The 25,898-nt window shown below is 35.4% G+C and overlaps 1 protein-coding gene across 4 annotated transcripts in view; it reads left to right on the plus strand.

Moving 5' to 3' along the window:
• LOC150106171 (uncharacterized) overlaps positions 1-25,898 on the plus strand; it is a 338,533-nt gene that overhangs the window by 198,073 nt on the left and 114,562 nt on the right. For all 4 annotated transcript variants that reach the window (XM_090393901.1, XM_090393900.1, XM_090393903.1 and 1 more), the window contains 2 exons: positions 13,534-13,723; positions 24,945-25,072. In XM_090393901.1, coding sequence (XP_090250027.1) covers positions 13,534-13,723; positions 24,945-25,072 — 318 coding nt within the window. The remainder of the gene's footprint in view (positions 1-13,533; positions 13,724-24,944; positions 25,073-25,898) is intronic.

Below are 25,898 nucleotides of genomic sequence, written 5' to 3' on the forward strand. Positions count from 1 at the left end.
CATAGGCACTGCAGAACTGCAGCACCCCCAATTTTTCTCGATGTATAAATATATTTATTAAGTATAGTTTCTGGGAAAATCCCATGTTACTCCTCTTAAACAGTATTATTATAATTAGGCTATTATAGCCTGTTTTTGTTTAGGAGTGTCCCTTATTTAAATACATTGGCTATCAATACTCAAGAGAGGTATATATATTTAGGGCATTATTGGCGAGTATAGAAGGCAATTTAGGTAGAATAAAAGAAGTGGAAAAATTTGCTACATACCTTTTTTGATTCTACGATGTCTTCTACTTCCATGATCTCGCTGAAGGTTGTTTACAAGCGTGGGGGGGGGAGAAGAGGGAGGGAGCGTGGGAAGGTGTTTAGACGCGGGAAAATAAGTTTGGATAACCCTGGTTAATATTAATAGTATACATATATTATTTTGAATTAGGACGCATTTTTGAGGGGGGGAAGGGGAGGAAGGGTAAAACTATTGTGGCAACTGGGGCAGGGTTCTGGCAACCCTTCCCCAGTTGCCACAATAGTTTTACCCTTCCCCCCCTCAAAAATGCGTCCTAATTCAAAATAATATATGTATATATTTATATATATATATATATTATTAATATTAACCCGGGTTGTCCAAACTTATTTTCCCGCGTCTAAATATCCCCCACGCTCCCTCCCTCTTCCCCCCACCACACTTGTAAACAACCTTCAGCGAGATCATGGAAGTGGAAGACATCGTAGAATCAAAAAAGGTATGTACCAAATTTTTCCACCTCTTTTATTCTACCTAAATTGCCTTCTATACTCACCAATAATGCCCTAAATATATATACCTCTCTTGAGTATTGATAGCCAATGTATTTAAATAAGGGACACTCCTAAACAAAAACAGACTATAATAGCCGTAATTATAATATTAATTTATTTATATTTGCTTGTAATATTTAATTTTATCATCAACAATCCAATAAAATTCTCTTATTTTGTATAAAAAAAGAATAAAAAATCCATCTTGTAGCACTTAGGAGTGCGAAGGACGCTAGCAGCACTCTGTTTACCACAGTGTCATATTGCTACGCGCGCAAGCATATGCACGTCATAGTGAGATGCGAGCTATAGTTCACCCACCGATCCCTCGACACTTCTGCGCATGTCAGAAAAAGGAAAATCCATTCCGATAACAGAGTAATCAATCTGTCTTCTGGGATAAGTTTGTTTATTATTACAGGTCGGAAAATTTAGCTTTTCTTTTACGAACATTGCTGTTTTTAAAGTGTAACTATTTTGCTTGTATAACAGTTGGAAAAATGTACGTAGAGTATTAACAAAATTAAAAAAGATATAGCACAAAACAAAAAATTAACTAAGTTTATTTTTAAGAAAGTTTTCTATAAAATAAAAATAATTATACAGAAAAACAGAAATTTTTTCAAATGAACTTAGATATTCTAAACTTACAGTTGAGAGAACTGAGACACTTTAATGTCCTAAACCGATTAATTATTTATGACTTGTGACTTTTAACAAACCCATGCAAAAAAAATGTTGGATAAAAATACCATTATCAAATCCTTTTAATCTTCGGAGCCATCTGAATCGGTGTCCGATCGCCATCACTTTCACTTAAACTGATCACCAAAGGTTCGCATAATTCTTCGATAATTCTGTCTCATGACATGAGATAAATATCATATCATGATAAATATTGCTCTCATGTCATGAGAGCAATATTTTCCTCTGTTTAGAACTGTAATACTTTCAATCGCCTATTCTGAAAGCTTAAAAAGTTTCGACATGTCAGTATCCCCAGTTACGTTGCGATGGCGAATGAAACTTTTCACTTCTGCCCAAAAATACTCAATAGCATTAATATCGCAATGATATGGTGGTAGCCTCAAAGCTAGAAGTCCGTACTTTTTGTGCATCGTGTCGAATTTAAATAGTTTAGTTGTGGGCGAGTTTCTTTTGACCAAATTAAGCAATTCAATTTTTCGCATATCTGGGGAATGAGAAATGTTATTTGCAGAGAGCCAATCCACAAGATCTTGCTTCTTATTAGACCAATTTGGACCTTTGTTTAATCGAATAGAGTGATATGAAGCGTTATCAATTATAACAACAGCATTTTTAGGAATTTGGAATCAGTTTTTCTTCTGCCCACTTTTCGAAGATCGTAGAATTTATTTGCCCATGGTAATCTCCAGTAGTTGAATTGGCTTTGTATAGTAAGTTTGAATTCGGTAAAAAACTTATTTCTCCACCCGCACACAAAATTATTATGCGCCGCGAGGCATTTCCGGTTTGTAGCTCTGCACATTCTTCTTTAGACTGCCAACATTTTCCATAAGTTAAATTACTATCACTCCACGTTTCATCGAGATACACAATCGGTCTTTTCTCCTCCCTGAAACGTCTTATTGCTCTCAAATACTGCGTTCCAGATAAAACAATATGTCACTTCGCTCTATGATAAGTTTTCTTTTATTCTGGGACTTTCCGTCGAGCAGTCCACTGTTGTTTATATGTAGTTTGCGCCAGTAGTAGAGTGTTCGTAGTGCTTATCGTGTTTACTGTTTACTCCGTCTCTTTAAATATTTGGACATAACAATTAAAGACATGACATTTGTTATAGTTTTTATTTTTGAATTATTGAGGTTATGATAATGGATTTTATTTTTAAGTAATTTTGAATTATACCGAACTGTATAATTTTACCGATAATAAACAATATTTTTCATGTTTAATTTTTTTTTTAATTTTTACCATAATTTTGATATTTTATCCAAACACGTATACACTGTATTTACAGTGTGTATGTATATTTCGAAAGTGGCAGAATCCCCACGATTTCAAGCCACCAGCCACCACTGATTTCCACTCACGAAAGGGTGTGAGCCTATAGTACATTAGTACCGTGGACGAGCTAAGGATTTTTTAAAATATATTTTTTAATCTGTGTTTTAGCATAAAACTCCGGAAACTTTGGCCTTGAGACCAAATATGGAAATTTTTCAAGTCCAAATAAATGGGGCGATGGTCTGACACCTGGCAATGAAATCTCGTGAACAATTTTGAAAGCAAACTATAATAATCGGAAACGAAGATGTGCCGAATAATCAAAGAAAATGTATTGAATGATTTGCAATTCAAATTTATTGCAAAGAAAATAATTATTACCAAATATGAATTAGCATAATCTAAATCTACGTACTTTGTAGATTATATAACCTTGTAAACACATAAAAATATAATATAAATGATAAGAAAACTGTTATTTGAAAAAATTCACAAAATTAGAATAATTTTTAATGTGGTTCCAAATACAGTATTAGAATATTCCAAATTTTTCCGAGTGGTTTTGAGGAGAGCATAGAAATAGCATATATTCAGTAGCTGCGGGACTGACTCGTGTGTGAGGAATCGTTTGCATGGATTTCCGTTAATAATTTGCTAGACATGGGTCGAACGAGTGACACGTCGGAAGCTAAGAAGTTTCGTATGGTGTCTCTACACAAAGAGGCCAAACTCAACAGTTTATAGCTAAGGAATTGAAATATTCACAAGCAAGAGTGAGTAGAGTATTGAGACAGTATTCTAATAACCCGAGTTTTCAAAATAATCGCTGCGATAGCGATCGAAAGGTAATAACTACATCAAGAGATTGAAGAATATCGTGAAGAAAAACCGCTTCCGAAGTGTAAGGTATTTTCACAGGAGATGTAAAGGACGAGGTGTAAAGGTGTCTAAATCTACGACGTTGAGAAAACTTCATAAATTGGGTTTTAAATCACGTGTGCCTATGACGAAGCTGCTTATGACACAAGCAAAAGGCAGCTAGAGTGCGATGGTGTAAGCAAAGACTTATGGGTCAAGAGCAGTGGCATAGCTAGAGCTTTTGCCGACCCTCTCAATACACACCAAAAATACTACAAAAGTCAAAACGACGTAGGGAAAGAAATTAAAACGCTATGTTTCTGTTTATTTTAGTTGTAAGTATAGTTGTTGAAAACTAATTATTAATTAAGTGATAAAATTACTAAGTTGACATAAATAGAATAGTCGTCGAAAAATAAAATTGTCTCACGTGAAAAGTGCGGACCGCCCCCTCTCCCCAAGAGGACTGGAAAAAGGTACTTTTTAGGGATGAAAGTATGTTTTGTGTGTGTCCCATGGGATACGTGCTTGGCGTCTTAAGCAACAAGCATTTGATAAAGAATGCATGAAACGTTGAGGGAACTTTGCAACCTCTGTCATGGTATGGGCTTGTATGACCGCAGAGGGACCAGGCATTCTGTGTATTGTGTACGAAAGAGTCAGTTCCAAAGTGTACCAAGAAATTCTTGAGCACTTTATATTTTTCCCGGCATCGGAAGATTGATGTGATGGTGATTTCCTTTTTCAGCAAGATTCAGCTTCTTGTCACATTTTTAAGATTACTACTAGATGGCGCAAAGAAAGGCAAATCAATGTAATTCCTTGGCCGGCATAACCAGATTTTAAATCTCATTGAGAATTTGTGGGGAATTATGAAGAAATGTGTTCAAGCAGTTGTCCCAAGAGACAAAAATGAACTTTTTTCTAGTCTGCAGACCCATACGGGCATGTTTTGATTAAAAAAAAAAAAAAAGACTGTCAACCGCTAGTAAATAATATGCTCAACGGTTAGATTAATCATGGGTATATTCCATCTATCTTTTTATGTTTGAGTTTCTTATATACAGATAATGTTTATCCATTGTAGCGTACCCTAAGATTTTATGAATTCCGAACAAACACTAAATGTTCAACCACTACTATTTATATTTTCATTTATTTGTTTGTGCCAAATGTCCCCAAAGCAGACATCATTTTTGAATAAAAATCAAAAATGATGTCTGCTTCTTTGCCATATTAATTTAGCATGTTAGAGCAGTGTTTCCAAAAGTGTGGTCGGTGTAGCCTTGGGGTACGCGAATAGGGGACACTTTTTTTTTAAAGATTTTTTTTCACTTTTATATCCTTGTCATATTGTCTCATATACGTCCAGTGTCTGTTTTATGATTAATTTTTCATTAACTAAAAAATGTAAAGGAAGTTTTAATCATAATGTGTATGTTGGCATACTCTGCTGAATTTCATTCGTCTCGTTAAACTTATTTTGTCATTGAAAATTTAAATTTCATAATTTTTGTTTCTACTGTATGTATTTTGGATTCGTATAACTAAAAATTCATTTAATAATTTTTTTTAAAAGACGCTTCGCACGAACTTATTTAAACTCGAATGTTAAAAAATAAATGCCTTTATAATCATTCGTGTTTTGAATGAAATACTATATTATTTTAACTTCTCTCATATTGCCTTTTTCCCGAGAGGAGGGTTCGCCAGTGGTACGGAACTTTTAAAAGGTACGCATACAAAGGCTTAATCATCTCATAGGCGTTTGTCTGATCTGACTTCATTGGTCTTTTCATCTGCATTTATCCACTTATTTTGGAAGCTGATATGTTTCCATTCTATACGAGTATAAATGGTCTTTATATTCTCTGATCTCATGTAAACACCTAGCTCTTTTCTAATGTCTTCGTTTTGTGCATCCTTTTTTTTTTTTTAAAGCTCATTTCTGCTGCCTGTATTTTACCTTGATCTTTCCTTTTTAATAGTTCACATTTCTGAACCATATAATACTTGAAGGTAGCCATTATTTTATAAACTTTAAGTTGGGTTTCTCATTTTTTTATTATTATTATTTTCCTTTTAATTGTTCCACAATTTAATTAATTTTTTTTCCATCTAGATATCTTTTTAAATATGTTATTATGTAACTCAAATAATTAAACCGTAATCTTTTCTACATTTTTTCCCTCAATGACTATTTTTGGTATAATATGATTTCAACTTTTAAATACCATGATTTTAGTTTTCTTTTGCAAAATCTTAACGTTGTATTGTATTGTATTGTTGATTTATTCTATTTAATTCATAAACTGAATTTTGAAGGTCATCTTCATTGTTTTATAGTATATTTGATGATCTGCAAGAATTGGAAACAAAGTGGATCCCTGTCTTATTTGTTACCTTGATTATTTTCAATCTCTCCTGTTAATTTATTACCTAATTTTTGTGTCTTTATATAAATTTTCAATAGCTTGTTCTAAATTTATACAAGATTAGTTTTTAATACTAAAATGTAAACAGCACGAGTTTCAAATTTTCTTAATAATTATTTAAATATAAAGAGCCAATAGGCTTAATAATTATGTTTATCATCCCGAATGGAATTTTAGGGCTGGCACTAGCATTTTACTGACCCAATATTTCACTCTCCACAAAACGTTTTTGCATTTCGATCATCGGCTGAAAGGATTTCTACACGTGGAAATCACTGCAGTGTAATATGTGGTAAACTGGTTACAGTGATTTACGAGCCGATTGTTCAGAATTCCCATGGAACACTCCCTCCCTCCGTCATTATGCCTTTAAAACCGTTATTTGTGAAACTGCTGATTTGTCTGTTTTACTTGGTAGCCCTTTTCTAGTAAAGCTTTTATCACGTTTCACTTGGATGCCAACCGCTTGAGAAGGAAGGCACCGTGAAGTGTTTTATAGCCGCCAATAAAAGTCAGCTCACCAAACGCTACTGTCCCTTTTTACGTACCAATTGCATAATTTGACTGTAATTGGTTTTACTATTGCACAAGATTTTGTGGCTTAGGGAAATGGCGCATCCCTTTGCTTGTTACACGAACAATTACTTGTGGTTTTCCTGAGATATGACTTGGGTCTCCTTAACATTTTCCCTATGAGATTGCGTGTGACACTAGTGGTCGAAAAAAAAAAGAGAGGACCTTCCATTTCACTTCTGGAAACGGTGGTTGGCTGGGTTGCGAAGATTACTCTTCGAGGGAAACTTTTAAAGGCCGCTGCGTAGGGGGAGTTGTTTTGTGTCGCGGTAAATGGTTGGCCTAAGTGAGAGTATTCGTTGTTCTGTGAATGTTATCGGAACATCCTGATTTCTCCGAAAAAGGTAAGTATCGTTACTAGAGTAAGTGAACAAATCAGTTTTGGTGGCTCAAGTCAAGTAGATTTTGTTTAAAAAAAATGTATCGCTTTTACTATTTTCATAGTAAAGTAAGTAAGTAAAGTAGTTTTTTAAGTAAAGCTTTTTTTTTTTAAAATTAGTTTTGGTATATACATGGCTGTTAAAAAAAAGTGAAACTGTTAAAACTTACCTACTCTAACAATGAAAAATTTAAATTGATTTATAATAGCATAAAGTTGCAGTAATTTAAGAAGTAAAGTTAGCCAGTAATACTTGAAACGGTGGTTGGTATAAACATAAACTTTTATTTCTTTGTGTTCAGTATAAATGAAGAAACGCTAACCTAAATTTACACTTTCTAACTTGCACGCATCTTGAATTTTATATATTTACCTTAAATGCTGCTACTGTTGCATTATAAATAATAATAATAATAATAACACACTTCCAGCTCTTGAAGCATTTGAGAGGACGGACGTGCTGCTTCCCCGTTTCCACATATGTCATAATACAGATTTGTGCTGTGTACAAATTTAAAACACCGTTTTAAAACGGTGTAGTTAATCTAAGCTACTGAAAAAAAGTTACTGAATGCTCAAATTGAGCATTCAGTAACTTTTTTCGGTCTGTGTGCAACATGAATAATATTTTTCATTTAAAATCCATTTGTATACGTATTATTATAATAATATCCATTTTAAGTCACTCGAAATATTGTATTGCGAGTTTATTAATATTAATTTTGTTATCGACCTTGACACTCATCGAAGCTTCAAAGTTCTACATTAAGAAAAAATTACGTTTATTGAAAATTTATTTAATTTCTCCTGTTTTATTATCCATAAAACATCCTACCATAGGAGGAGGTGGATAGGATCCAGAGGCGAGTGACCAACATGGTAGCAGGTCTATGGAATGAACCTTACGAGAACAGGTTGGAGATTTGTGGTAGCCACATAAGTAATAAAGCAAAAATTATATAGAAACTGGTTGATAAGCTGAAAAGGGCGATATGATTAAGACATACAAATTACTGAGGGGTTTTTACAATATTAATTCAGAGGAAATTTTTCAGAACAGGGCTGTGGTGGGAGAACCAAAAGATCCATGTAAACTGAGTAGAGTGTAGTTAGCAAGGGTGTTAGAATTAGGTTTTTTGCTTGGAGAGTGGTGAATGAGTGGAATAGGTTACCAAAGTCTGTTGTGGGTGCCATGACTATGAATGAGTTCAAAGCAAAGTATAATAGATACTGTGCAAATGTTGGTTAGTTCTTGACATGATATTTAGGGCCTCTGTTGATGAGTTGAAGGACTCCTTGGAGCAGCCTGTAGTATTAATAATAAAGAACCTATTGGTTGGGGGGGGGGTCTTCTTGAAGATAGAAACTGATAGTTCCTAAGTGCTCATGTAGCTAGCTATTTGTTTATGAAAAAGTAATTCATTTATTATTTTATCATGCAGAATAGTGTTTTGATGATGTCTGCAAATGACATCTTAGTGGACAAGTATTCAGTTGATAGTTTCCAATTTTTTCTGAATAGCAAGAGAAATTTTAGAAGCCTTGCAAGTTTCTCTTTCAGAATCAAAATACCAGAATAGTATTATTTAAATAAGTGTTTCTTAAATATATATAATTTTTATTTTATTTATTATTATTATTATTTATTTATTTATTTTTTTTTTTGAAACGACATGTAATTCAAGTTTTAAAATCTCTATGATCTGTGGGAAACCCCCCAGCAATTCTGTGTTGCATTGTTGAAGAAATACTGATTTTTATATCACTAGGAGGTGTTCTGCATTGGTTGCATTCTACTACCTATTCTTATCTTTATACCATATACTAATGCTATTATTATTTTATTTGAATGTACTTTTCTTGACTATGAATGCAACATAATAGTTATCTTTTTTTGAATTTCTATTTCAAGGTCATTAAGTACCACAGTTTTCATACATTTTTTCTATTTATCACACATCATTTTATTCTCTTCTATACTGAGAAGTTGATGTTTAATACAAACTTTTTTAAATTTTTTTTTAATTTACAGATTTTTTAAAATTTTAGGTTTTTAACTTAAATCCATTTGATAAAAAAGTATTCCAGTAAAAATTTAAAGCTTGTTGAAAATATTTTTAAAGGAAACACTGTAGTTTTGTGACATCACATTCTTGATACTTCCCCCTGCCAGTAGATGCCATTTTTAAAGCAGCTTCCTAGAAGTGTGAATTAAACATAACCTTTGAAGTACATGCAGAAGCAGATCGGGTATTACTGAATCGTGCTCTCATGTAGGACACGGTTATTTAGATAAATATCCCATTATTTAACTGCATTTAGAGAAGTTGTTCCTAGTTCTGCTACTGTTTCAATTTTTCTAGTGCTATTTTTTTTAATGATCACAGTATAGCTACATAAGTAATAAAGCAAAAATTATTTATTCATTCTACTAGTTTCCTATACTTTTTGCCACACTTTGTCAGTTATAAAGTTAAATAATAGAACCCACTGATGTCTTGACTTGAGACTTGATGTCATGAGATTTGTCAGAATCAGTCTCTCTGATAGAAAAAAAAAATCTTTTCAAATGAGTTAAATCTTTTGATGATAATTATTTTTATCATGTGAGCTACATGGAATCAAGACTCATCATGAGTAGTCCTGCTGTCAGACATACAGCTGCATTCAATGTGTCCACATTCCATGCAAAAATATATATTCCTTACCCCTGCTTTATACAACTTCCTGGGATGATCTCTTGTTCTTCTCCTGTGTCCATCCATTCTATGAAAAATCTCATCCACATTAATCTAGTAATATTCTTCTTACCAACTTAGGTCTCAATCAATTCCCCCCCCCCACACACACTTTCTCATTCAATCTACTGGACTTGCAGTTTGCATTTTCTCAGGCTCTTTTCATACTCAATAGCCCTTGTTTATTCATTCAGTACAGGTGATTGGACATTAGGTCAGAAGGCCCTGTCCTTTTTCTGCATTTCTTAAAAGCTATGTGGAGGTTTCCTTCTAGTTTTCAGTCTTAAGCAACCTCTAATCACCACTATCTTGTAATGATATTATAGCCTATATGTTGGGCTATCTTGATCCAGTTATGAGATGATTTCTTGTGTGGATCTTATTCATTGTAATTTGCTATGAGCATTGTTATTTGGGATTAGGGGCAAAGCAGCTAATGCTATGAGGCCAATGTATGTTTTCTGTCTGCTTATTATTATATTATATGGGTATCTCCATGGAGCTGATTTATTGCAGGACACCTACACTAACCATTAGTCACACAATATCCATCATAAATCTCCTTAAACTCATTCACTGTTGGGCACTCTCAACTACCTTGGCAATCTATCACTCGTTCATCCACTCTCCAAGGAAAAAATCTAGTTTGTACACCCTTACTAACCACATTCTTACACAAATTTCAGGGGTGATTCCTTGTTCTATCCTACTCATAATGTATTGAAATATTTCTTGTGTCAATCTTACAGAAGCCTTTTTAGAAACTTATAAGTTTCTATCATGTTTCCCCCCCTCTCTTCACTTGTCAACTCAAATCTGAAACCACACACATCCAATCTACTCTCATAAGGTTCATTCTGCTGATCTGTAATCAGCTTAGTCACTTGTCTCTGAATCCTTTCCTCCACATCACTAAATCTGTGCACAGTACTCAACATGTGACCAAATCATAGTTCTAAAAGATTGGTAATAACCTCTCTATCTTTACTTATCAGTTTGTTCTTCAAAATCCAAGTAATCTTTTGAGCTATTTTGCAACTTTTCCAACATGCACTCTGAACTTCAAATCTCTATCCACCATCACTTCCAAAACCTGGCTTCATCAATTTCCTGTAATCTGGTATGAGCAATATGATACAAAATATGCATTTCATTTCATCCCAAAGCGCATTATATAACTTTACATTTTGCAACATTAAATTGACAACCATTATTCCTTTCCTGTACTGTCAAATCATCCTGCAAATATACATATCACCTTTTATCAAATATTGTCCTCCCTAGTTTTGCATTATCAACAAACAGCTGAATATCCCCCCCCCCCCTTAAATTATTCCCTATGTCATAAACTTGTACCTTTTTGAACAGTAGTGGCTCTAGTACAGAGCCCTGAGGCTAGCCACTAATTGCTCCCTTTTGCCTTGATTCCACTCCACTACATACTGCTCTCTGTTGTTTGTCTGACATCCACCTCTATAAATGCCACCAACTTCTCATCCATTACTATTTTGCTCCAACTTATTATTATTATTCCTGACACCTCCAAGGAGTCCGAAGACTCATTGCGGGAGGATACTTACAACTGTCACCCACTATACTGAACCTCTACTACGAATCGTCTCCATCCATGCCATCTATCACCCACCACAACTAGTATTTTTTGTCTGTAAATTGCATGTGTTCTGAATGGCCGATTTGTCTGTATGCAGGATGAAAAACCAGAGTTTCCGGGAGAAAAAACCCTGCTAGCTCCGTATAAGATTGGCTAACTCGCCTTCAATTGAAATCATCCAGATAAAGATTCCTCCCGTCGCGATGAGAATCGAACTTAGGCCTATTCCAATCGAAGGGCACAATGTACCGTCGTTCTTCCAATTCCTACGGAGGCGACAATTATGTAATAGTTTTCATGTGGCTATTCTGTTAGATGCCTGTACAAAGGCTAGCAGTATTACCGTGTAATCATTTCCTTTATGTATCTTTATGGGTGCACACAATTTACTACTGAAATTGAAAATCAGAACTTGCTCCTTGTCCTGGATACACTAGTCACACATCTTCCCTTAGACTGTCTATCCTTCACTGTTTACTGCAAACCTACACATGCCAGCCAATATATACATGCTAACTCATATCACCACCCTTTGCAAAAATTTAGAATCATTAACACCCTCAAAAAGAGCTATAATAATTTGCTGTAATGAACAAGCTCTTAAACAAGAATTAAAAAATAATTAGCAATGCATTTATAAATAATGGATATAGCAAAAATACTATTAATAAAGTTCTTCATAAACAAAAAAATAATATAGATTACAGTAAAACCATATCTATCCCACACATTACAGGGTTATCAGAAAAATTAATAGAATCCTACACCATTATAATCTTAATGCCACTTTCAAACCACCTTTTAAAATAAAAAAAAAACAAAAAAAAACATATTCAACTCCTCTAGGGATTTTCTTCCCCTATTGGCACATCCTGGAGTTTATCACATCTATTATACCTGTAACTTACCTTATATTGGGGAGATTGGATGTACAATCCCCATCCCTTAAAAAAAGAGCACAAACGACACACCTAAATTTAATTTTATTAAAATTAAATTTAGTTTTATTAAAATTAAATTTTATTTTGATGAAGCAGGCTTCTCAGATAATGCTCTTAACACCCTACACCAAATTTATTGGAAAAGTACTTCCTCGTTCTATCATGAGCATCTGGTACGAACGAAAATTTAAAGAAGCCTGTGAAATTTTGATTAACCACCCTAATCTTAACAATAATGGTGGCATAAAAGTCCCAAAAATTTGGATGGCACACATTCAGCCCACTTAGTTTCCAGGGCTTTAGGATTCTAAGCAATTTTTCAGCTTTTATTGGCCACTATCCATACCAGTTGGTTGTAATTTATATGTATACTTATAAGTAATTTTTATTATTATTTATTAATTTTCTCCTTTTTGTAAACATGTTGCCCTCCAGCTTAATTTAATTTTGTAACCTAATAGATAATAATAGGACTCTAGCTTTGATGTAGTAAGGTTTTTTCTACCAGAGGTCAAGGCAATAGTTGTAATGGTTGGTCAATAACTTTAGCATGCCATGTAGATTGTAGTGCAGCTTGTTTCTTTGTATATACGTGTATACTCCAAATGACCTTAATGTGAAGGTGGAAACGTCAAGTGTTTATTTTGGTTTATATTAAACTAAAGTTTTACTCTAACACTGTAATTGTTTCCATAATTTTTATGATGCATTTCCTTGATGTAATTCTACTGTCACTTTCTTATAAAATGTGAATAAATTACTAATGTAAAACTTGTCTTTTATATAGTTGTGCTGCTCGCGATAGTATTGCATTTCTATCTACATATTGGTGGAGTTTACCTTTTTAACAAACTTTTTTGTAATTTGTTATTTCTGTCTTGGAGCAACCTTTATGTAACAGTCCGTCTCACTTCCTTTCCACACTCTGGAACCTTACATAGCTTGGACTTAAACAACTTTTTTAGAGGTACTACTAGTTATTGTGCATATTCACATAGCATGTAGGCCAGGGGTTCCTAACCCCATGCCCGCAGGCACCATGGCGCCCGTCGACCAATTTGTGTGTGAAACAAGAACAGGAGTGAAAAGTGAAATATAAATAGTAAAGATACCATTTTTTTTTTCTTATATTTAATGTGATCAATTCCCAGTATTTTTTTGAATAAAATGGTTAGCTTGTTGCATTGTTTTAATTTGCTTTACAGGTCATTTACTTGGGAAAAGTATTTGCAGCATATTCTTCAGATACGGTGGGTTGAAGAAGAAGGCCGACCATATCCCTTTTCAGATAGTTGCAATTCATTTTCTTTCCTTCCTTTACGTCTTAAAGTGGAGATTCTTCACACGCTTTGTACCTATCGTCTTGATGCAACTGATATTACTATTAGCATGAAGGTAAATTTTGAATTTGGTTTTTATAAATAATATATTTATATAGGTATTATTTCTGGGAAAACTCCCATGTTACTCCTCTTAAAAACTATTATTTTTACAGCTATTTTTTCCTGCTTTCATTTAGGAGTGTCCCTTTTTTAATGTTATTGGCTTTTTACTCAAGAATTCTTAGGGCATTGCAGATGTATTTTAGAGACAAATATATGTAGCATAATAGAAGAAAATTCGCACATGGCAACAACATCCAAGAAAAGGTATGTGCTAATTTTCTTCTATTATGCTACATATATTTGTCTCTAAAATACATCTGCAATGCCCTTAGAATTCTTGAGTAAAAAGCCAATAACATTAAAAAAGGGACACTCCTAAATGAAAGCAGGAAAAAATAGCTGTAAAAATAATAGTTTTTAAGAGGAGTGACATGGGAGTTTCCCCAGAAATAATAGAAGAAAATTCGTACATGGCAAACAACCATTGATCAAATGCATTATTGCTAACATCATTTCTGATATAAATGCATTACTTCAGATCCATAACTTAACTGTTAACAATTACCACAGCAGTTGTATTATAAGCTTTTTCCACATGCTTTCCTGATTTTTTTGTCAACTTTCTCCACTCTGGTATTGTGTATTTTACTGACCCTGCACAACTAGCACTTGCTTTCAAAACACTTCCCACTTATTCTCACTAGTGTCTTGCTTTCCTTCTTCAGGTTTCACTTTTTGTAACAAATAAATTTGTTTACTTACACACACACACACACACACACACACACACACACACACACACACACACACACACACACACAGGAAAGCTCTGAAAGTGACTATTTTCATATATGCACTGACTGAAGCAAAACTGCAGGAAATGTCACTTGTTCTTTAATTGTATATTACAGACAGTCCATTATACAAGAACGCTGCTCTAGACAACAACCAAGCAGAACAACTTGCTATAGTTCATTCACTTGCATATCTCCAGTAATTAGAACTGAACATCTCTCATTAAAAGACAGCAACAATTTACAGTGACAGTAGAAACACTATAGATTGCATCAAAAACCAGAACAACCATATAGCCTTAATAGAACGGATGAGAAATCTGGTTTGGAATTTGGGAAATAAAGTTCTGCTGGGTGAAGGCATATACTGAGATAGCAGGAAATGAGGAGTGAATCACCTAGCTAAACAATAGCTATAATGGTTAGAAAGAAGTTATCAAAAGTACATCTGCTGTAAAAACTTGCAGAAGAAATAAGCCTAAACTTGTGGGAAGTAGAATGAAAAACATCTAAAAGCAGATCAATCAGACGCAGACTCTGGCTGAAAAAACACTCCATCTCTCCAGGTTTAACCATTCTACTAATGGGATATGGAAAATTAAGACACTACCTACACAGATTCCATATCCTGGAATCTTCATCATGCATTTGTTGACCACACCTTCAACAGATTGTTGATTACTTACTTTATAAGTGTCAGCTACTGGACTCCATCCAGATGCCCCTAATATAACACATCATCACTTCTGGAGATGAGTTGTCAGTGTCAAAACAGAGACTTATCCAAGAGTATTATTCAGAATTATTTAATTTGGCCAATAAGATCAGCTTCCGGTCATTGTAATGTAACATAAAATACTGATTGTGTAAGGAATACATATATATAGATGTATAAATATGAATATTTTTACAAAACTCTAAATGTTAATCAGTACTTGAAAGCTACATGTAATATATGCATTGCATTCAATGGAGCATGTAGGAAATCATTTACCTCCTGGTAGGGTTGCTGTTGGAGAAAACACACACACCAAACAAAAACTCTCGTATTAAATTCTAACGAAGATGTCTTGGCCACTAGTGTTTTATTTTTTCTACAAATGTTAATCCTTTCTGACAAACTGTATGAGATCTATTGCTGTGGTTGAACTGAAGGTCAGGTAAACTAGAAATCAGAAATGGACATTTTTTTTATCCCATTTCAGATTTTTAATAAGCATGATTGTAGTCTTATTCCATGCAGTGGAATTCACCTGCTGTTTTAGTTTTGCAAATGTCTGTGCCTGTAGTTAGACTCAACACCATAGTCTGTTGGTGAGTGGAAGGTATTTCCACATTGGCAAACCAGACCAGCAAAGGCTTACCATTATTCTGATGTTTGTGTTAAAAGTTTTTAAAAAAGACTTTAACATATGTATAATGTGTTGTGAATGGAGAACCTCTGGAACAAGTAAATCATTTCAGTTACTTAGGCACGATTTTTACTGAAGATAGTAAATTAAATATAGAAATAGACAACAGAATCAGCAAAGCTGGTATGGTGGGAAGTCAATTGAATAAATTCATATGGAATAAGAGAGAAATTAGTCAGAACACTAAATTAGCTGTATACAAGACAGTGTTCAAACCAGTTTTAACTTATGAATCTGAGAGCTGGGTCAGAAGTAAAACACTTGACCAAAGACTAGGGACTGCAGATATGAGAGTTCTGAGAAAGATTAGAAGAGGCGTGAACAGATGGCATCAATGGCAATATCATATTAAAATTGAGGATATTAGGAAAGAACTTGACATTGTCAGCAGCCAGGAATGCGTTAGCAGAGCTAATCTCAGGTGGTATGGTCACTTAAATAGAATGGGAGAGGAAAGATTAGCAAAACAAGTGTTCTCTGCCAGGTTGGCAGCAAAACGACCCAGAGGAAGACCAAGATATAGGTGGATTGATATGGTACAAAGTGCCTTAGACGATAGAAATATAAGATCTGATAATGTTGGAGTCTTGACAAGTAACAGACTGATTTGGAGGAAAATTGTAGATAGGAAGTTAGTAATGATGTAAATTTTTCATGTAGTACTGTCATATCCTGTACACCCCTTGAGGGTACATGGCAGGAATTTGATGATGATGACATATGTATAATTAATATATATTGTAATCCTGAACTTTAGAGCCAGTAAAAAAACTAATATCTTATAGATATTAGATTTCATGAAGTCCAGATAATGAGCTTTTCAGAGCTTGCAAAAAAAGTTAAGGTTCCTGAAACAACTACTGCCATTGAGGAATTATAATTAATTTTTATCTTTTCCTTAACATATTAAGTATGCATACATCTTGCAACAAGTAACTTGGCTTCATAGGAACCTAGTTACTGCTATGATCAGATGATTCATCCCATCTATCTATATACCTCTTGTTTCTTTCAGTTATATGTATCTGGTTGGTTTGTCTAATTTAGATTTCCAAGAGGTGATGTCTCGTTATGAGATTAGCTGACTCCCCTTCAATTGAAAAGTTGGTAGAAAGGTGCTTTGCATCATAGACGAGATTTTAAATCCATGTCTTTTCAACCAAAAGGCATTTTTGTTATTAAATGAATTGGGGAGACTCATTCAGGATTACTTTGGGTTGTAACTTTCAATATTTTCAGAATACTCTTAATAATGCCTTGCTCATTCTTAAAAATACAAGTAGCATAACTAATATATAAAATTTCACAGTGCAGGAGGGTGACCTGAAAAGTTCTTGACCTCGACCATAGATGGCAACACTATTGGCAAGAGATTTTTTTTCCAAGTTGGTACATCTGTCATAAGCATCCATGCGAAATTGCAGGTTATTCTATCAAGTAGTTTATTTTATGTAGCTGTCTGAAGCAAATGTGTTGTCTGTATCCCTTGAAATAGATAAAATTTGAGTATTGTGCAGTTATAAAATTCTTTATAAAAGAAGGTTTAATGGCAAAAAAAATTCATTCAAAGTTCATAAAAGTTTATTGGCACTCTTGTCCTTTGTTTTCAACAATTAAAACATGGGCAGCCAAGTTTAAACATGGGCGTACAAGCATTGAAGATGATCCACGTGAAGGACGTCCAAAAAGTGTAACAACACCTGAAATCATTGATGAAGTGCATGATATGGTATTGGATGACCAGAGAGTCAAAGTGCATGAAATTGCTGAGACTATAGGCATTTCCAAAGAATGTGTAGGATATATTTTGCATAAAGAATTGCATATAAAATGCTTTGTGCAAGATGGGTGGCATGCTTGCTTGTAGCAGATCAAAAAATGCACTTGTTGTATAGCTTTTTCCTTTTTCTTATCTTTTATTTTGTACAACTATTTTGTATCCTATCTGCTGCGTGGTTTATGTTGTAACCTTTCTTCTCAAATACAACTACTTTAACCTTTCACTATATCTCCTTAATACACTATCAGGTAACACGTGGTACCTCTGAGGGACAATGGAAATTTCTCGAGATAGAGGCAGTATCAGAGTGTCTGAGATTTACCCCTCTTAAAACGCCAAGAAATTTATTTGTTTCGCTGCGCCACTTAGCGCTATTAGATTAATTAATTTTAACAACCAAGAGGTAATCTCAGGACAGTACTTAATGATACCTTTTCAACTCTGCAGACGTGACCAAAATTTACTCTTTTCAAATATCCTGCATAGGTTCGCATTAATAATTTTATAAGCGGTGCATCGGATTCCAGAAATCACGTCTTTGTTAGAATCAAAAGCAAGATTTATTATACTCATAGGTTGATACACACAAGAACACTAAAATAAATCCCATCTTAAGGGAGTTTCGGACAAGGTATATAAAATTCAAACACTACTGTTGCACATATAAATAAATATACAGTAGCTTCCTAAAGTATGAATTATATTAACCTTCGCTAAGGCGTTATTCATGTACTATTTTCACAATCAATCTGGGGTTCCATAGCTCTGTCAGACTACACAAGATAACATTCATATCTTTCACAATCTCTTAATATTATGCCAATTCTTTACTCTAAACATATCCTTAATTTCATTCAATATAAAGGCGAACATTAACACAACGACAGATAATAAACATAATTTCAATGTCCTTAAGTCCTAGCAATATAATCTTATCCAATATCATTAATGTTCCTTTTCCATAACATGTTAACTTGGCACATATTCTGTTAAACACAAATAAAATTTACTTATCTTCGCCTTTGGTTCTTTAGAGCTTCAGAGGTTCACAGGAAACTGGCCTTCTGTGGACTTGCCAGACTTCGTTCCTTCCACGGAGAACACGGCCGCCAAGACCGTAGCTGCCTATCAGATCCGTCCTCCGACATCGAGGACACACGCGCCCCACGCTACCACACGTGAACCAAACACCAGGAAATCCATGGAGAAAAAGCCTTGTCTCAGGGTCGCATGACCCTTATATTTCCCTCCTTTTTCTCTGCTCTTTTCACCCCTTTCGGTGTCCAGCGAACTACTACGTCATAGCGTCCATTGTCTACCCTGCTTGTTGCACGTACGCGGACGTGCGAGTCGCTCCATCGTGTTACGACCTTTGAACTTGACTCCCCCCCAACTGTTGAACTTGTGCTTACATTTTATAATCCTTTTGCACAGGTTAATTTCTAAAGCTCTGGTAATGTTTTACATTTTCGATACTAAATTAATCACGTTCGCGAATGGCACAAAATATACACTTATTTAACCTTTTCTTAACAGAACACACTTGATTTATATATACATAATACTTATTCTACACTTAGAGGCAACTTATTGTATTTATCTCATTCTTTTGTTTGGAAAAGCATGTTAGACTGTGATAAGATAGGAATGCTTAATTATCCACTCTATCACAATCTAACACACTCACATGAAAAATCTCTGAACAATACTTGGAGCATTTTAACAAGAATAAAACTGATTTTTTGCATCGATTTATTACTATGGATAAGACTTGGATTCACCACTACACACCAGAATCCAAACAGTAGTCAAAACAGTGGACAGACTGTCTTTGTTCAGCACCAAAGAAGACAGCCTGTTCCATCAGCAGGAAAGGTCATGGCATCAGTGTTTTGGATGCTAAAGGAATTTTGTTTATCTTGAAAAGGGTAAAACAATAACTGGGGAATATTATTCTTATCTTTTAACCAGACTAGAAGAAAAAATTTGTGTGGAAAGACCTGGTTTGCAGAACGAAAAAAATCATCTTTCATCAGGACAATGCACCTGCCCACAAAGGTGTTTTGGCAATGGGAAAATTAAGGGATCTGCACTATGAATTGTTGAACCATCCACTTGATTCCCCAGATTTGGCTCCCTCTGACTTCTATCTTTCCCCAAAACTAAAACTCTTCCTCGCTGGTCAGTTTTTCTTTGAATCAAGAAGCGATTGCAGCTGTAGAGGGGTATTTTGGAGAACCACTACAGGGATGGGATAATGGCACTTGAGCATTGCTGGAATAAATGTATTAGTCTTAAGGGAGATTATGTTGAAGAATAAAAATAATTTTGAAATTATAAATTTGTTTTTTCATTGTTAGGCAGAGAACTTTTCAGACCACCCTCGTAGATCTAATAAATGCTCTTGTGGAATCTAACAACTTTTATTATTATTATTATTATTATTGTTCCGGGAAACTCCAAGGAGTCGACAGACTCATCGAGGGAGGCCCTAACATCATGTCAAGAACAACTATTCAACATTCACACAGTATCTATCATACCTTGCCTTGAACTCATTCACGGTCGTAGCACCCACAACAGACTCTGGAAGCTTATTCCACTCATTTACCACTCTCCAAGTAAAGAACCTAGCTCTAACACCCTTGTCAACCACGCTCTTGCCCAGCTTCCATGCATGGCCCCTAGTCCTCCCACCACCAGTCATATTTTCAAAAATATCTTCTGGATCAATCTTATAAAAACCCTTCAGTAATTTGAATGTCTCAATCATATCACCCCTCCTTCGCCTATCGTCCAATTTCTGCAACCCACAAATCTTCAACCTATTCTCATAAGGTTCATTCCACAGACCTGCTATCATCTTGGTCACTCGTCTCTGGACCCTCTCCACTTCCTCCCCATCACGAAGAAACCCTGGTGCCCATAGCTGGGCACAGAAGTCCAGATGGGGTCTTATCAAGGCTCGATACAGAGGAACAACAACTTGTTCGTCTCTGCATGTTAAAGTATTTTTCAGAAGCCAAGTGATTTGGTGAGCTGTTTTAGTTACTTTTGCAATGTGCCCCCTGAACTTCAACTCCCTATCCACCAACACTCCCAAATCCCTGGCCTCATCAATCTCCTGGAGTATGATTCCACCAATGCGATATACTGCTGCTATTCTTTTCACCCCAAAGTGCATAACCTTACACTTTGCCACATTAAATTGACATCCATTTTTCCTAGCCCAGTCCTCCAAACTATCCAAATCATCCTGTAAAATTTTGACATCTTGTGCACTCACAATTGCTCTACCCAACTTTGCATCATCAGCAAACAAGTGAACACTGCCTCTCAGATTCTTTCCAATATCATTGATGAACAAATTGAAAAGCAGTGGTCCAAGAGCAGAGCCCTATGGCACTCCACTAGTCACAAGACGTCTTTTAGACTCCACTCCTGAATAAACCACTCTTTGATATCTCTCCTTCAACCACCCTCTTATCCATCTCACCAACCCTATATCTATACCCATCTGCTCCAATTTACTGATTATGGTTCCATGTGGTATCCTATCAAAGGCCTTGGCAAGGTCCAGTAGTATCACTGTAAACCCATTACCCCTATCCAGTTCAGCCGTCACTGTGTTATAAAACGTGAGCAAGTTACTGAGGCATGATCTACCCTTCACAAAACCATGTTGTCCCCCATACAATATCCCATTTTCATCTATCCAATCCTGTATTCTTTTCTTGACTAATTTCTCTAAGACCTTGACAATGATTCCTGATATGCTAATCGGTCGGTAATTTACAACAGCAGTCTTGGAACCACCTTTATGCAGTGGAACTATTTTCCCCTCTTTCCACCCGCTCGGGACTAACCCAGACCCGAGACTCAAATTAAACAAAATGGTCAAGAGTACTGACAATTCTTTAGCTGCTTCTCGTACAACACGAGCTGGTATACCATCCAATCCCACAGATGTATTGACATTGAGGTTATGCAATAGACTACTCACCTCCACTTCATTAACCACAATTCCCGTATAATCTACTGGTTTATTCGTTTCTGCAACGTCACCACCTGGATGATATACTTTAGCAAAGTGCTCAGTAAGTAACTCAACTATCTCAACTGATTCAGTTACCTCCCTACCATCAGCATTCTTTAAAATCAATCTGCCATGTACATTTTTCCTTTTACTTGCTACATATCTAAAAAACTGTTTAGGATTCTCTTTAGCCTGCATAGCCAATGTTCTTTCGTAATCCTTTTTTGCTTTTCTTACCACACTCGTCACCCTTCTGGCCTGCGCTTTATACCGTTCATGTGCCTGCCGGTCACCCTTCTCCTTAAATTCCCTCCATAGTTGTTTCTTTTTTTGCAACTCAAGCTTAATGGTGTTATTCATCCATTTAACCCCTACTTGATTTATTATTCGGACTCTAGGTATACAGTCAGCCATTGTGCTTGCATGAAGCTTCTTAACTACCTCCCATGCACTATCAACTTCTAGTCCTTGCAGTTGTACATGCCATGGCACTGAACCAATCAAACTCCTAAGCATGTCATACTTTCCAGCCCGATAATTCCACATGTACCCTGTCTTAATTGAAAATTCTACACCTTTAGCCACCTCCCAAGTTAAGACCTTATGATCACTCTCACCGATTGGTGGCAATGTGGTCATATTTGTTACAGCCAAATCCTCAGATGTAATTACTAGGTCAAGCACTCTCTGACCCCTAGTATTTTCCATTACATGCTGTCGCAGATAGTTATCCCTTAATAACCGCATAAAATCCAGTTCCTCCCTCCCGTGTGTCTTCTCCTCACTCCAATCAATGCGACCATAGTTGAAATCTCCCATAATAATCACCCTCCTTTCCCCCATTTCTTCTATTTGCTTGTGCATACTGTCACCACCATCTTTTCCATCACCTGGTCTATAGCAGCACCCAATTGTATATTTAGTTCTGCTAGCCACAATCTCACACCAAATGGCCTAAAATGTGCTCTTTTCTCTATCCTGCAATTCAACTTCTATTCTCCTTGGCTGGAGCTCATCAGCTATCATCAACAATACTCCTCCCCCCATTTTATTCTGTCATTCCTGAACACACTGTACCCATCACATTCAATCCCACTAGTTATATCATCTACAGTCAGCCATGTTTCACTAATACCTATAACCTGTGATCTGGAAGTGCCAGCCATGGCCCAAAACTCTTCCTTCTTGTTCCTAATACTCCTAGTATTAGTGTACATGAATTTAAGACCCCCATTAGTCCCAACCCTACCTTGATGCCTTATATTAACTATCCCACTCAGATTTGTTGTCCTTATTTGCTCTGGCATATTATATTCATTCTTACATTCAACTGCCTCCATAAGGACTGTATCTCTACTTCCCCCCCCCCCTAACAAATCTAGTTTCCCTGAATTTGCACATCCACTACATTTAGCAACACTTTCTCAAGTCTTCTTACACCGTAACCATTCAAATGCAAGCCATCCATCTTATATAGATCCTTTCGCCCATCAAACTCACTCCACACATCCATAAATTCCACACCACTCGTCATACATAACCCACGCATAAAGTCATTCGCAATTATAGCCCTCCTTTTAAACATTTCACTGTCATACCGTGGCAAAAGACTAATCATTCTAACTCTCTCACTCTTTTCTTTTGCTACCTCAAACAATTCATTCAGGTCTTCTATCATTTCCATTTTATCTCCTTTCAAATCATTCGTACCTGCCACAACAATCATTTCTTTCACCCTTTCCTTTTGCTCTCTAATAGACGCAGTTACGTCCTTTATGGTCGCACCAGGTTGGTACGATTTTGTCAAATCCTCTACTAACACACCTCGTACTAACGAGTCTCCATACAGCACTCTATCCTTCATTTTGTTCATGTTCACATTCATACGTCTATTTTTCCTGTCATACCTTTTATTATTGGTTGGTTTATTCAGTCTACTTTTGTTCATGCACTCTAGCTGCTGTTTTGCTCTTTCTATCGCACTATTCAACAACGCGAACTCACTCAATGCATCTATCTCATCTTTTTTGTTCTCTGAGAAACCATTTATACTATCATTCACACTTTCTACATTCACACTCTCACAATTTTCATGTACAACCTTGCCGTTTCTTGTCATATCCCTGTTTCCTTCATTCTGAAGGTTGACAAAAATATCACACTCACGATCCGAAATACACTTCAATTCCTCATTCTCCCTACATTTTCTACACACATTGAATCCTTTATCATCATCTAACCACACTCCGACCGCACTCCGCAAAGCGTACATTTCACAGCTAGTACACTGACTCATTTCTTTTATGCTACCGTTCTTTGATAACGATGGCGAACCTTCATTACTGGCCGCCATTTTCCTTCGCACAGGTGCCATCCTTATTTGCAACGTGTTTTGTCAAATTATACGTTATAACACACCAAAAATAGACGCACTAAAATACGCAAGGCAAACAAAACAAAACTACACAATATTAAGTAATTTGTATCGATAACTGAAAATGATACTTATCTTATCTGGAGCTTGCACGAACACTACACATTACGAATTCATCTAGCGGCGACTTCCCGACATAGATTATGTTATAAAACACTTTAGTACACTAACCACGCTAATAAAGCTCCAATAATATACCAAAATTACACACTTAAGTCCATTAAATTGAATCCAAAACACCAATAAATCAACAAAAATCACAAATCTCAGGAGCTCTCCGATAGCACGTTCGTTCACCAGCTAGCCTCGACACCTTCAGACAGTTTCAGAAGTTCCTGTCTAAAGTTCTAAAATGCTTGCTGAAAATATCTTCCAAGTTCATATTTATGCCATAAAGTGTGTGTTGAAATTTTTTTTCAAATTATGCTGAATTTTATTTCTTAAGCATAATTTTAGTATAAGGTTCAAATGTTCAATATTGATGATAGAATGAGCAAGAATAGTAATTGCATTTTAAAGTACCACCCATTGGAGAAACAGTGCTTCTACATTGATAAATGGATTATCCCCATTCAGTAACATAATGAACTGTTTCTACGTGTATTATATAAACTTGAAATTGTCCAGGAATCCTCTGTTTTATAAAAAAAAAAAGAAAAAAAGTTAATGTATTTTAAAGGAAAGATTCATTTATGAAAAGTTTTTTCAAATTATTTTTATGAATTAGAAGGTAAATTCTAAAACTAAACTTTTTTTTTATTTTTGATTTATAAAGGGACTAGATGCAAATAGCTTGAGAGTTCAAGCATTAGGTGAAGATGACCATGGTAATGTGTACTGGTATTTCTTTGGCACACGATTGTATAAAGAGGAACCCTGTCCTGTCTCAATGTATTTAAACTGGTAAGTGATTTTTGTTTTTAAAATAATTTGGTTGTGTGTGTAATATTGCATCATCATCAAATTCCTGCCATGTACATTCAAGGGGTGTACAGGATATGATAATACTACATGAAAAAAATTACATCATTACTAACTTCCTATCTACAATTTTTCTCCAAATCAGTCTGTTACTTGTCAAGATTCCAACATTATCAGATCTTATATTTCTATTGTCTAAGGCACTTTGTACCATATCAATCCACCTATATCTTGGTCTTCCTCTGGGTCGTTTTGCTACCAACCTGGCAGAGAACACTTGTTTTGCTAATCTTTCTTCGCCCATTCTGTTTTAAGTGACCATACCACCTGAGATTAGCTCTGCTAATGCATTCCTGGATGTTGACAATGTCAAGTTCTTTACTAATATCCTCGTTTTTAATATGATATTGCCATTGATGCCATCTGTTCATGCCTATAATCTTTCTCAGGACTCTCATATCTGCAGTCTCTAGTCTTTGGTCAAGTTTTACTTCTGACTCGGCTCTCAGATCCATAAGTTAAAACTGGTTTGAACACTGTCTTGTATACAACTAATTTAGTGTTTATTATTGACATTTATTGACACCATATAACTGTAGTGTATTGAATAGCTTCTCTCTTGGCACCTTGTCATATGCCTTTTCCAGATCGACAAAACGTAATATACAGATCTCTGTTATATTCCCATGCTTTCTCGACTATTTGTCGTAAAGTGGAAATCTGATCCTGACAACCTCTATTTGGCTTGAATCCGGCTTGTTCTTCACCAAGCTTTTCCTCCAGAATTCTTCTCAACCGTTTCTCAAGT

The sequence above is a fragment of the Typopeltis vanoorti genome, chromosome 6 (assembly GCF_054136105.1).
Source record: "Typopeltis vanoorti isolate ZY-2024b chromosome 6, IOZ_Tvanoo_1.0, whole genome shotgun sequence".
Lineage (NCBI taxonomy): Eukaryota > Metazoa > Arthropoda > Arachnida > Uropygi > Thelyphonidae > Typopeltis > Typopeltis vanoorti.